Raw genomic sequence first — 15499 nt, forward strand, 5'->3', positions numbered from 1 at the left:
GGAAAGTGTAGTGGCTATGATAATATATCAACAAAGCTGATTAAACATTGTACCTCTGAGTTTAATGCCAAATTAAGTTGTTTGTGTCACCAGTCTTTTATCGGTGGAACATTTCCTGAGAGGCTGAAGTATGCTGAAGTGAAGCCTTTGTATAAGAAAAGAGATAAAGAAATATCATCAAACTTCCATCCAGTTTCTCTTTTTCCCACATTCTCCAAAATTTAGAAAAGATAATATACAGTCATCTTCTTAACCATCTGACCATAAATCAAATATTATCCAAGTCACAATTCGGATTCCTAAAGAGTTTCAACACTGAGAAGGCTATCTACACATACACTGAAGAGCCAAAGACACTATCCCTAATATCGTGTAGACCCCCCACAAGCCTGCAGAAGTGCTGCAACATGATGTGTCAAGGATTCAGCTAATGTTTGAAGTAGTGCTGGAGGGAACAGACACCATGAATCATGCAGGGCTGTCCATAAATCCGTAAAAATACGATGGGTGAAGATCTCTTCTGAACAGCATGTTGAGGGGAATCCCAGATATTCTCAATAATGTTCATGTCTGGGGTGTTTGGTGGCCAGCGGAGGTGTTTAAACTCAGAAGAGTGTTCCTGGAGCCACTACATAGAAATTCTGGACGTATGGGGTGTTGTGTTTTCCTCCTGGAATTGCCCAAGTCCATCAGAATCCACAATGGACATGAATGGATACAGGTGACCAGGGAGGATGCTTACGTATGTGTCACCTGCCAGAGTCATGCATAGATGTATCAGGGGTCTCATATCACTCCAACTGCACTTGCCCTCCATCATTACAGAGCCTCCACCAGCTTGAGCAGTCCCCTGCTGACATGCAGGGTCCATGGATTCATGAGGTTGTCGCCATACCCATGCATGTTCATTTGCTCAGTACAATTTGAAATAGAACTTGTCTGACTAGGCAACATATTTCCAGTGTTGACGGGCCCAGGTGAGGCATAAACCTGTATGTTGTGCAGTCATCAAGAATACACAAGTAGACCTTTGGCTCCAAAAACCCAGATCGATGATGTTTCATTGAATCGTTCGGACGCTGACACTTGTTCTTGCAGGATCTTTTTCTGGCCGCAACAATGTATGACATTTGACGTTTTACCATATGCTTGATATTAACAGTGCACTCATAAAATGGTCGTATGGGAAAATCCCCACTTCATCACTACCTCAGAGATGCTGTATCTCATCGCTCATGCGCTGACTATAACACCACATTCAAACTCATTTAAATCTTGATAACCTCCCATTGTAGCAGCAGTAACCGATCTAACAACTGCGTCAGACACTTGTTGTCTTATATAGGCACTGCCAGCTGCAGTGCTGTATTCTGCCTGTTTACATATCTCTGTATTTGAATACGCATGCCTATAACAGTTTTCTTGACACTTCAGTGTACGGTGAGAATGTATGTAATTCATGAGACAGAAAATTACTGGCTATTGGTATATTTTGTGATCTGTCAAAGGTATTTGACTGTGTAAATAACAGTATCCTTTTGAGTGAACCAGAATATTGCAGTTTAGCAGGAAATGTTGCAAAATGCTTCAAATTGTATATCCCTGACAGAAAACAAAGAATGTCAATAGGAAAGAGACGTGTATTAACCTATAGGCATGATCCAATTGGGAATGAATAATTAGTTTTGTCCCCCATGGTTCCAGCTTAGGGCCCTTACTTTTCTTGGGTCTATCAGTGACATTTCATCAGTAACATTACCATATGCCTAGATTGTTTTGTTTGCAGAAAGTACAAACATTGCAATAAATAGTAAATCAAATATAACCTTAGAAAGGTCGGCTAATGAAATTTCATCGATATTAATAAATGGTTTCTAGCCGGTTCTCTGTCATAAAACCGTGAAGAAACACACTATAAGCAGCTCAGAACCTGTAAAAGGCTACCTGGCAGTATATGCCTGAAATATGATGGCAAGCAGATCGAAGTTGACGATGTTAAATTCATGTGATTACAGCTTGATAATGAATGTAATTGGGGGGAGCATACCACAGAACTGCTGAAGCACCTGAATAAATCTCTATTTACTATGTGAATGTTGTCAGATGTAGGTGACGTAAAAATAAAAATGATAGCATACTATGCTTGCCTTCATTCTGTAATGTCATACGGAATTTTTTTCTGGGGTTGCTCATTAGGCCAAACTAAAGTTGCACGTGCCCGTCGACCTGGGACCGGACCGCAGCGACGCACGGATGCACGCCAAGACCGTAGGATCCTACGCAGTGCCGTAGGGGACCGCACCGCCACTTCCCAGCAAATTAGGGACACTGTTGCTCCTGGGGTATAGGCGAGGACCATTCGCAACCGTCTCCATGAAGCTGGGCTACGGTCCCGCACACTGTTAGGCCTTCTTCCGCTCACGCCCCAACATCGTGCAGCCCGCCTCCAGTGGTGTCGCGACAGGCGTGAATGGAGGGACAAATGGAGACGTGTCGTCTTCAGCGATGAGAGTCGCTTCTGCCTTGGTGCCAGTGATGGTCGTATGCGTGTTTGGCGCCGTGCAGGTGAACGCCACAATCAGGACTGCATACGACCGAGGCACACAGGGCCAACACCCGGCATCATGGTGTGGGGAGCGATCTCCTACACTGGCTGTACACCACTGGTGATTGTCGAGGGGACACTGAATAGTGCACGGTACATCCAAACCGTCATCGAACCCATCGTTCTACCATTCCTAGACCGGCAAGGGAACTTGCTGTTCCAACAGGACAATGCACGTCCGCATGTATCCCGTGCCACCCAACGTGCTCTAGAAGGTGTAAGTCAACTACCCTGGCCAGCAAGATCTCCGGATCTGTCCCCCATTGAGCATGTTTGGGACTGGATGAAGCGTCGTCTCACGCGGTCTGCACGTCCAGCACGAACGCTGGTCCAACTGAGGCGCCAGGTGGAAATGGCATGGCAAGCCGTTCCACAGGACTATATCCAGCATCTCTACGATCGTCTCCATGGGAGAATAGCAGCCTGCATTGCTGCGAAAGGTGGATATACACTGTACTAGTGCCGACATTGTGCATGCTCTGTTGCCTGTGTCTATGTGCCTGTGGTTCTGTCAGTGTGATCATGTGATGTATCTGACCCTAGGAATGTGTCAATAATGTTTCCCCTTCCTGGGACAATGAATTCACGGTGTTCTTATTTCAATTTCCAGGAGTGTATTTATTCCTTAATGAAATTTGTCATTAAAACATATATCTTTTTTCCAAATGAACAGCGCAGTTCATGGAATCGATACTAGAAATAAGAGTAACTTCCACAAAGATTTAAAGTCACTTACGTTGGTTCAGAAAGGTGTCCACCATTCAGCAATACACATTTTCAATAACATGCAGGCAAACATAAAAAGTTTAACTAGTAATAAAATACAGTCTTAGAAGAGTCTAAAGGATCTGTTGGTGGCCAACTACTTCTACGCCATTGATGAATTTCTTAGCAGAACTGACGTCCGTGTGTATGTTACTAATAATATGAATATTCTATACAATCTGACTTTAGTACAAATTTTGTGCAGTAATGTGATTGTTGTAAATAAATGGTGTAAAATATTTTTCATTTTATTTTTTTTATTTGATGATGTGTTGCTACAATAGCCCAAGAATCAGTGGCGGCCACTGAGGCATTCCATTGGTGGTGCCGAAAAAAACTTAGTTTGGTAGCATCGATCCTGTTACGGAATTTTGTTGATAATTCATATATTTCACAAGATATTATATCAAACAAAACGTATAGAGAAATGGGAATAAAAACTTATTACAACAGCACCCTTCTTATGCACAGTAGGAGACTGATATACTTCTGTAGAAAATGATAGCAAGTGTTAGAGAGAGAGAGAGAGAGAGAGAGAGAGAGAGAGAAGTTGCTTTAGCTATCTTTTTTGTATATCTGCATGAGATATAAAATGTAACACTGACTTCAAAAATCTCTTTCACACACACAAATGCACATGTGGGCACACATATCAACAGCACAATTCTTCAGTCCTCATGGGGTATGTTCAGTCACTTTAATGTGGCAGTCGTAAGCTGGGAGTGTTTTGATGTATAGTTGTTTAAGATACTGGTGGACATTGGGCCTGAACTACCATGTTAAGACACGACCAACCTCAGCTAACAGTTGTGCTCTAGCCATTATCGAATGATTTATGTGCTCCGCTTTGCTTCGTGTTGTGCTTGCTGGTTGTTTCCTTTTCTTATTTTGAAATGAGTGCAGAGAGCAATCTTGCTCTCCCACATGGTTCGAATATGACTCTCACAACACCAGATAGAATCTGCAATCCATATGTACATTATTACATCGGTTCTGCCTTCCCATGAGCACAGAACACTGACATAGGCTGCCAGCCCTGTGAGAGGGAGGCGTGGCTTGCCCCTCCCCCACACCGCTCTTCTCCTCTTGACAGTCAGAATTCCTCGTTTGTTTTATCTTCATGGCCGACTACCAAAAGAGTGTCTGCTATAACATGAGTACCAGTATGAGAAATAATAGAGCATGTATAAATTATCCGAACTTGTAATCTGGATTTTGCGAAGCAAATTTAATCCAATTACCAACATTTAAAACTGAAAGTATTGTACTCACCAAAAGCAGCAACTCCATGACTTTGGGAAGGCAGCTTCAAAATAATTTGTAGGGACGATATTGTAAATTCATTCGTTGCTCCTTCTTGTTGGCAATAAATCTGTCATCTAAGATTAAAATGCTCAATTTTACACACGAACTAGCATCCCTAAGGCACTCAGTCATTCTTCTTTCATGGTGTTTCGTAGGAATGTTTTAATTCTCTTGACCATTGAAAAGCACCACTCAGCTTCTGATGTCGAGATAGGCATCGTGATTAGCAGTTTCAAAACTTTATCTGTCTCCTTGTTGAATGTGTCATGAAATTCATCCTCTAGAATCAGCAAAAGAAAAGCAACTGCTCTCAACTCAGACCTAACATAGAAAACTTGAAGCTCATGCTTTAACTTTCTTTTTTCCAGAAATGTATATGTGTCTTTAATTTCAAGGTATTTGTAAGGAAAATCTGTGATGTATTTGTCAAACTGATTTACATCAAATAAGTTGGCTGCAATGAGGTGTCCAGTGAACTGTAAACATAATTTTATTTCAGAAAGGACAGCATCATACACTTCCAAAGCATCTCTTTTTTTATGCCCATCAAAAATAAGAGGCTTCTTGGCAGGCACTGTTTCGTCATTTTCGCAACTAATCTCATTAAGGATGGAGTCAATGTCATCTCTGATAGTTTGCATTACTGCTTAAATGTTCTGGTTGTTTTGCATTGCTGTGGTTGTTTCAGTTATCTTTTTCTGAAACTAATTAAAAAGTACGTCTGCATGAGGCAGTATCTTACAGATATATGATAGCTAGAAAATGACTTCGTTATCTTTCAGTCTTTGTATGAACCAACTTTTTAAATAGTTTTATGCTCTCGATTGTTTCAGTGACTTCCATAACAGTAATATGATTTTTCCCTGTTTTCAAAAACATTTTTTACTACTCGCGAATGATAATTCTATCTCATCACACAACCGGGGCAAGCTTTTTGGAATAATGCTATGCAACACTTTTGATCTCTGTGGCAAGTCAGAAAAGAAAGACTCGCCTGGAAGGTGTGCAAAAAAGATGTGGGCCTTGCAATTAACAGAGGCTTCTGTAGACATAAGGTTGAACTGATGCACATAACAATGGATGTAGCTTGCATTTGGATATTTCTGTTTAATTTCTGAACCCCATTTGACTTGCCACTCATAATGTTTGCACCATCATAACTCTGAGCTATTAGTTATGCTCGATCATTGCCAATTAATGGTTCAGTTTCTTTCAGAATACTCTCAGCTATAGAATGAGCATGCTGACTTTCTGGATTAACAAAGTTCCAAAATCTTTCAACAGGTTTTCGCTCAACAACGTAACGCAAAACAATAACCAGTTGAAACTCACAAGACACATCTGTGCTTTCATCTGTGATTATTGCAACATAATTGGCACGTTTTATTTGTTTATGAACTTCAACATGGTACACTTACAAAGTGCATTTGCAGTAGTTTATTCTGAACAGTCCTAGAAATGCCTTTGAACACTGATGCTTGAATAGATGAGCTTATAGAAGTTTATCCAGTTCTGCACTGAACTGAATTAGCTTGCAAAAAACCATATTGTTTTGAGAGGCATCAGATTCATCATGCCCCCTGAGAGCCAATTCCAAAGCACCACAGAACTGAATACAGTTTATAATTAAATTCAATGCATATCTATTCTTTTGTACACGTTTGTTGTGGGTGTAAATTGTTTGTCTGTATTGCAAATCTAATTTCTGCTGGACGTTGGTTTTGTCTACAAATGAAGGACTAAGCACATTATTCACGTGTCGCTTTGACGTATCGTGCTTTCATTTTAGACCATATAAGGCAATGTCAGTTACTCCAGCCTTACAATAATTAACATCTGCCCCTAAATAACACACAAGGAACACAAAAAAACAGTGATTCTTTCCTCACAACCACAAATCCATTTCTTCTTTTTTAAATTTCTAGATTGAACTTAAGGCATCGATTTTTTGTTTGCTGCTACAGATTCAGATTCAGGAGTGGCCTACCTAGTGTTTTTTATCTGAGAGTCCTGTCACTAAATGACATTTTTAATAACTCATTTGCTTTTTTCATGTTTGCTATTTTCACGGACAACTGAATTTTCCCTTATAGATAACACTGTGCAGACAGTTATATACGGTCAATTACGTGACCTTGCAATAACTGCAACATGTTTGTACAGAGCTGTAATACATGAACGTAATGAGTATAAACAGAAATACTATACCTTTGTTTGGAAAACAGATGCTCAACTGATGGTGAATACATTAGTTTTTTTGTTCTGTTGCAATAGCCCTACTGTTGTGAAATATACCAATATTGAAATAATGCCACTTAGTTTCAAAATCTAAGGGCATAATTATATTCAAATTGCATATAGCTATTTTTCATGATATTTAAGTGCATTATTTCTGTATTTGATTTAATTAAGCATTATTTAGTCTTCTGGAATGCATTAGCATTAACTTGCAGAAAGATTGTAAAACTGGATTACAAGAAATCTGTGCCCTGATGTATTCTAACATGATCGCTAAATGGCAGGTAGTGCTTCTACAGGTCCTGCACTTTACTGCTCTCTGGCAGAAAGAATGTGAAGCTTTGAGCCAGACTAGCTGTGGGTCTACTTCCACCATAAGAAGCATGTAGAAACCAACAGCTGAGCCTTTCACACAGCCCTCGACAGTGCACGCAGTGAAACACGCCTCTTCAAATCAGAAAATGCGTACTCCAAAACAATGTTTTATGCGCAGTTTGCATAGATTTCTCTTTCTTTCCTTTTTATATAAGTGGTGCCATGGCACAGCAGCACTACCTCAGAAACTGCCCGTGCCAAGAATTATCATATGCACCCAAGTGTAATGAACTTTTAATATTTAATGATAAGTTTTATGTGCTTTTAAATGTAAATATGCTTAAGACTTTTTTTTATTTTTTAATTCCAATTCCACATCCACAGGGGCAATTTCATTTGTGATCTGTGGAAGGTACATTATCGTATCTGTTCTTATTCTGTAAATATTTATTGTGTATTGTTGTTTTCTGACATGTTCAACATTCCAGAGTATCTTCTCACTGTGGATCAGTCAGAATGAAAAGTACATCTAATCTAATCTCTATACCAACTGAGGATGTCTCCACCATTAGGAGATGAAAAGATAGGCACAGGAACCTGCCTTAGACTCCCATCTAATGCCACACAGCCAAAATCACCAAAAATTTTGGTGTGTGTATCTGGTATTGAAGAGTTAACCCTTTAAAGTGGACCACTGCAACAATTGATGTGCCACTATATCAAAAGGGTGTTTGATGGCTGTACAAATTTTAGGATCCATACTTGGTTACTATTCAGTCATGGCAGCTGTATCTCTCACAGTTATGTAGATAATATGGATATCTGTAATGAAGACTGTTTGAAAACAGCTGCACAAATATTCCGGTTGGATCTTGACCAGATTTCAAATGGTGCAATCTTGACCAGATTTCAAATGGTGCAAATATTGGCAACTTGCTTGAAATGTCCAGAAATGTAGAGTAAAATTGTGTGCTTCACAAAATGATAAAAGTAATATCTTATGACTACAGTATCAACAAGGCACTGTAGGGATCAGTCGACTTCTACAAATATGTGGACATAACAATTTGTAGGGATATGAAATGGAATGATCATGTAGGTAAAGCAGATGAAAGACTTCAGTTCATTGGTAGAATACAAGAGAAACACAAGCAGTCTACAAAGGAGATTGATTACAGAAAAATACTTGCACAGCCCATCTTAGAATGTCGCTCAAGTGTGGGGGAACTGTACCAAATAGGACTAACAGAAGATACTGAATGTATCCAGAAAAATGTGAATAGTCACAGTTAGTTTGACCCATGGCAGAGTGTCACAGAGATACTGAAGAAATTTAACTGGTAGGCACTTGAAGATAAACACAGACTACCTTAAGAAAGCCTATATAGCTAGTTTTAAGAACCATCCTTAAATGATTAATTAGGAATGTACTACAAGATTAGACTAATTGCAATGCACACAGAGGTGTTCAAACAATCATAGTCTCTTGCATTATATGGAATGGAACAGGAAGAAGTCATAGTAAATGGTACAATGAGAAGCACCCTCTGCCATGCCCGTAACAGTGTTTTTGCAGAGTATGAATCTAGTTGTAGGTTTGTCAGTTCAGTTGTCACACTACTGGCTGACACTCGTCGCACTTTATAGTTTGCTGTAAACCCAGAAGTTGGTGATTCGTACAGAGCTGAATTTCAAAAAATGCAGTGTAACTCTTTTTCTGTCCTTCAAATGGAACCCAAATCCTCTTGAAAAGGGGAAATTGACATAACTTTAGATTACATTTTAACTCATTATCTTGAAGATTTTAACTCATTATCTTGAAGATTTTAACTCATTATCTTGAAGATTTTAACTCATTATCTGGAAAAATGTGAGACTTGAAGGGAAAGAAACAACTGTGAAAGTGGCCCATAGTTCTTCCTTAATGTCTCCAATAACAATTACATTTCATTGTCTAGTTACAAAGTGGTAAATGTAGTGAACACACTGAGGATTATATTAAGTTTTCTTTAACTGAGAGACAAGTTAACTAATTTTAATGAGAGGTGTAGTATAAATTGAAATACTGGAAAAATGTCTGGTACAGGTACAGGTATTCCACATTTATTTTTTAATTTGCCACTTTGACTTTTGTCATTTATGGCTTGAATGTCAAATTGGGTTTCAACAGCTCTGTTTCTACAACAGAATGACTTCCAACAATTCTAAGCTCTGTTTGTTTATGTAAGTGGTACTTAATAGTATTGCAAATGAATAGTAGGTGAAACATCATTGGAAATTGTCATTAAACTGCAAGTTCCTGTAGAATTGACTGAGCAAGCCAAATCAAAGGTTGGAGAAAGGCAAGAACATACCATCTTCAATAGGATCATGGCTATTAAAGCACTGTGATGTTCACATCATTTGGGTCAAGGAAGCTTTACTTTACTAACATGTGAAACGATGTTAATCAACCATCGTTTTGATATTACAGCCACTGTAATGTAAAAGTTGTAGCTTATTATTTATCCAAATAGTGTTTATTATTAATTTCTATTCATAAATTTTGTATTATTGTATTTTGCAGACTGGTTCAGTGAAACCAACACTTCGAGACCCACTACTTCCAGGTGCATGGAAAGTGAAGCTGTTACACAAGGATTCTCCATTAGTCCAAACGGAATTTGTTGTTATGCCACTAGAATTTGTATCAGGCGTGCCAGTGAGTCAGCAGCAAGCAGGGTGAGTAAATCAAACACAGTATTTTAGGGGGTAATGGTTGTCATTTCTGTGACATGCAATACACCACAGCTTTCTTGTGGGTCACGCATAATGACGTGCACTTCAGGAACTCAGCTAGTCTTGACAAACCTGGATTACCAACCAGGGGGCTGGTCAAAGGCACCAGTCATACCAGTCATCTGTGCTAATATATTGCGCCCATGCCTCAGCGACCACCCCTATGTGTGGCGATGGAAAATTGTGTGCCATGTAGAATGGGAGCTTACCTTAACTGCCCGGTTTGTGACGATAATCATACCTTTAAATAATAATAATAATAAAATAATATTGAACACAAGGCATGCTACACTGCTGTGGAATGCATCACTATTGAGGCAGAACAGTCATTGGTTGAATGAGGCTTGCTTAGGTGGGCAGGGTTAATTGACTTGACTTTTGTAACAACCACTTCTCATGGGAATCCCATGAAACCAATGATAACTTACCTAATACTCCCAATAGCTTGTGTGGACCACCAGGGAGGCGGGGTATCTGCTTTTAACCAACAGTAGGGTTGTGAAACTTTCTGGCAGATTAAAACTGTGTGCCAGACCAAGACTCAAACTCTGGACCTTTGCCTTTTGTGGGCAGGTGCTCTACCAACTGAGCTACCTAAGCATGACTCATGACCCATTCCCACAGCTTTAATTCTGCCAGTATCTTGTCTCCTACCTTCCAAGATTCACAGAATCTCTCCTGCAAAACTTGCAAAACTAGCACTCCTGGAAGAAAGGGTTGTAGTGGGAAGCTCTCCTGCCTTCAATAGAACAAAGACTAGTAGCAGGATACCACCATGTTACATTCAATTTACTGTTGTTTGGTGAGAAGAAGGTAGTATTGAATAACAGCCATTCCCATTTTTGTTAAAAGAGGATAGAATGAATATCGAGTCCCTCAAACCTTTGCAAAGAATTCTAATCAAGTCTGCTACAGCTCAACAGACTAAGAGATTATCTACAATAAAGAGTGTAGGTAACTCTACCATTTCTTTGTGAATTGCAAAACATGCTCGTATTCTGCAAGGATTTTGTGACATACTACAACATCATTAATATAAATGTGAAAGAGTTACATGAAGAATAGTAACACACAACTTTCATGTAAATAAAAAATGTAATGAAGCAAGTAAACATCATTTTAGAAAAAAATTGTGGCATTATTTTTAGTGGCATCTCACCTGTATGGCCAGAACACACGGAGGCTAGATATACACACCACTGAACTTTCTCACAGAATCTACTTTGCTCTACAAGAGAAAATTGAAGGGGGAAAATATGAAAATGGTATGGCCCCAAGGAAAGAGTAAATGAAAAGAGGGTGCCTAAGAATATGCACAATATGAAGATAGAAGGCAAGATACAAAGGCAGGTTCAAGAAACAAGTGCGTAAGCAGTGGAAGAAAGTGTTCAGAAGAGAGAAGTCGTGGCGAGTAGTAACAGACAGGTTGTGGGAAAACCAAAGAAGATGGAGAGTCTTGTGTTCCGAGCAGACACTGTCAATAGCAGGAAACGGTGTATTATATGATGATGACAGTTAGAAGTGAACTGAGTTGTGATATATGTTAGTCATCAGCTTATGGAACTCAATCCACATGTACATCTCTACAGGAGTGTATAAATTGCTGGGTTGATCAGCATATGTGGAGCATGAGTGGTGGCCATACACCGAGGAGCAAAAGATTTGAGAGCTGAGAAGAATCTTTAAAGTCCCCTGTGATAAAGCAAAATGATGTTCAATGCTATGCAGCCTTCAAGCTTTACAACCTCTTTGGCCATGGCCCTGGCACTCTATGCAGGTGTAGATGACGAAAGTTGGCAGAAATACTTGCACCTGTAAATAAACTTGAAAGAAGTAAATGTTAGTGCTCACACCTGCACCCAGAATGACAGTTTGTGTACCAGGCAGATTAATGAGAAATTTGAGTAGCATTGCACAAATAATAGCTCAAAAGTGACCCTGTGTACACAGCCATGTGGAGAGAAAGCCATAGCAAAGAACTATGAAAAATAAAAGCAGTTGGTTTTAAATCATTGTATCGTAGAACACTGTCACTGTCAGAATATTGTGTATTGTGTCACATGGTTTCATTTCCACTAGCAACTCAGTTTGAAGATGGGACTAAGGTTATTAGCTAAAATATCAGAAGAAGAACGAGTACTGTCCGAGATGTACACCTGAAAGATGATTGAATATAATATACAGGATGTACTGTCTGTTGGATAGAGAGTAAATATGTTAATCATTGAGAGCTCCAGTGTTATGGGGTAATGGAACCCCTCATATAATAATTGGTAGGTTGGCCAAAAGAAGGCCAGTGTGTACTCAGTATGTTTACAAGCCAGTGGGTACTCAGTATGTTTACCAGGAGGTCTTGTCCAAGATGTGAAGATGGCTCTGCCAGTGCTATTAAACGCATTTCAGAAGCCGTTCCCGGTTTTTTGAGGTGGCTGACTGAATTCATGAAAACAGCTAATCCCACAGACATGGGGGAGGCACAGGTCATGATTGTACCCAGGACAAGTCATGGCACTCTGGCTTGCTGGTAGGCGGTGGCTTAAACCAGAGGCTCAGATGGTTCTGTGGTGGTCTTTTATGTAGAGTTCTTGACCTCCAGAATCAGATGGAAATTGTAGGGTCCTTTCAATGAGTCAGGCATGCAAGACAGAAAAAGTAGCCACTCATGTGTGTTGTGCACATGCAGATTTTCTTATATTGGAGCAACTTATCCAGAGGCTTAACCGTGAATTCTAAAATCAGAGTGAATCAGACAGCTTAATAACAGCAAACATTTTTTTTTCTTGTAGTTCAGAAAGTGGATATGATAACATGGTAAAGTTAACTGGGGGAACAACCATGGTAAACTCCCAGGAATAACCTCACATTTATATTGCTCACTTAGTATTAAGAGAGGAAACTGGTTGTAGCCAGCAGTGAAATCCACATTGGAAGGATAGAATGCACATCAGTGATGGCAACATATTTATTAGCATTAAGTATTCAATAATATCTCGTCAGTTTATTAAATATCTCAAATTCAAAACTGTCTGAATCAAGATTCAGACATGAGTCAAACTTGGTAATAAGATACTTTTATAAATCAAGTGCTTCAAAAGCTGTAGGGGTAGAATGCTTGTGAGAAAATCTGTAGAATATTGCTTGTAAATTTCCTTATCATATTATTGTAACAGGAGGAGTTTTCAACTTGGCAGCAATAGAGAGGGAGATTAACATGATTAAAACTTGTGCCAGGCACAGAGATTCGTGTGAAATTTTCCCGAACATCAGTTCAAGGAATTACTTTGAGCAGTTAGTTAGAGAACTGACTCTTGAAGGGAATCTCCTAGTTACTAACAGACCTGAACTTTTTGAGTCAGTTACCATAGAGAAGGGAATTGGTGACCATAAGATAGTTATTTTTGCTTGGCAAGTGTGGCATGATACACTTTTTAGGTTACATGTCTAGTTAGCATCAACCTTTCTTTTAAGGAGACAGAGATGTGCATGAAAAAGGATAAAATTCAAAAGTACAAATTTTTCAGTATGGTACAGAAATATATGCACCTACCAAGGTTGTGAGGGATTAGAGATGGGGGATGATAAAGGCGATCTCTGATTCAATAGTTGTGTTACAGAATTGCTGTGAAAGCAAAGTGAGCTTCATCACAGATTTAAAGGAAAAGCTAAACAAAACCAAAATAAGAGTAAGGAGAACAAATTATTAAGTGTTCAGTGAATTCAAAAGCAAAATTTTGATCTGATGAAAATTCCAAAGAAGTCTTTTGTAAAGTCAGAAAATGTATCCAATCATATATACAGTCACTCAGTAATAATGCTGGCATTGAAACCGAAAATGACAAATGAATTGGGCTTTAAAAATTGTTTCACTGCCAAAAATTGTAATATGGTTCTTTTCAGTCTTGCAAAAACCCCTTAATGAGGTACTGAGATAAGTATCTACAAAATAAAAAATAGACTAAAATTATCCAGCAAAGAAAAGGAAACTGAAACTGATGAGATACCTTTATTATTCTATATCTATTATGCGAAAGTAGTAGTTTAATGTAGATCTCTGGAGCAATGAAGGGTTGCAAGTGATTGAAAAAAGGCATGTATCATTTTGTTTTGAAGAGTGTTTCAAACAGGTGCACATAATTACAGCCCTATATTATTTTTTGTTGTTCTAAATTGAAAACTTCCCCTATGGGAATAATGATGGTTTGTGAAACTCAACTTGCTCTACTCCTCCGTGAGATCTGGAGGGCAGTAGATAACAGTGGACAGGTTTATACCATGCTCCTTGACTTCTGGAAGTCATTCAGTACAGCTTTGAACTGTCACCTAGGGAGCAACATACAAACTTACAGAATACTGGACAAACTTTGTGAGCGGGTTCAGGACTTTCCAGCAGATAAAACTTGACCTGTTGTTCTTAATTGGGTGAAATGATCAGGCTGAGAGTACCACAAGATAAACAAATGTAACATATTGAACATAAAATGGCAGAAAGATTCATTATTGTTCGATTATATTATTGGCAGTCAATCACTGAATTCAAAAACAATCAAAACATATGTGGGAGTAACCATCAGAATGGTCGAAAGTGTGATTGACCACATAAAAATGTCAGACAGAGATTTGTTGGAAGAGCCTTTACTCTCATGAACAAGGTAGCTTACAAAACTCTCATTCAACTGATTTTTTAGTATTTCTCATCAGTCTGGGACCCTCAGTAGGCAGGTTTAACAGAGGAAATAGTGAATTATGAGTAGAACTCATAGGTTCATTTAGTTGGTGGGAGAACATCATGGAAATGTTCATCGAACTTCAGCGGAAGATTCTACAAGATAGACATTGTGCATCACAAAGGGCTGTGCTGTTAAATTAACCGATAATTGTTCTTCCCATTAACCACTCACAATTGGAACAGGAAAGTGCATAAATCATGTTGTGAAAGGTGGCTTGTGGAGTATAGATGCACATCTAAGGTAATACCCCACAAGAAGCCAACCATTAGGCTGTGGTGGAGTGAGTGTTACTCAGAGGAAAAGATGTCAAACTAACAAGAATATTAATAGAGACTTGCTCTTTGGCTTATGGTCATCTCCAGGGGGGAGGGGGAGGGGAGAGGGCTGTTGGGTGATAGTAGTTGCACTTATGCTGTATCAGTTTTTGTGTTAAAAATTTTCAATGGATTTTTTTTTTTTTTATATTTGTAAAAGAGCACTGTGATCCACTTGGATAGAGAGATGCCTTCTGTTTTAGGTAACTCTGGCAAAAGGTGGAATCATTTTAAAGGTTTGTATGTTGTCTGGACTTGTGACATAATTATTGGGACAAATCTTGTAATGTGTGTGTCTTCCGTTGCTAATGGCATACATGATGAAGAGTTCAGCAGTGACCAGATGAAGTTACCATGATCATTTGCTAAAATATTTTGCTTGTTGCACACAGAGGTCCAGCTGTACACCTGTGAAGTAATTTTTCATCCTTTTTTTTGTCTCATTGTTAGTG

At 39.0% G+C, this 15499-nt stretch overlaps 1 protein-coding gene across 1 annotated transcript in view; it reads left to right on the forward strand.

Moving 5' to 3' along the window:
• Positions 1 to 15499, forward strand: part of LOC124790119 (xylosyltransferase oxt) — a 97842-nt gene that overhangs the window by 66411 nt on the left and 15932 nt on the right. Inside the window, exon 13 of the mRNA XM_047257692.1 lies at positions 9795 to 9949. Coding sequence (XP_047113648.1) covers positions 9795 to 9949 — 155 coding nt within the window. The remainder of the gene's footprint in view (positions 1 to 9794; positions 9950 to 15499) is intronic.

Source organism: Schistocerca piceifrons, chromosome 3, assembly GCF_021461385.2.
Source record: "Schistocerca piceifrons isolate TAMUIC-IGC-003096 chromosome 3, iqSchPice1.1, whole genome shotgun sequence".
In the NCBI taxonomy this organism is placed as follows: domain Eukaryota; kingdom Metazoa; phylum Arthropoda; class Insecta; order Orthoptera; family Acrididae; genus Schistocerca; species Schistocerca piceifrons.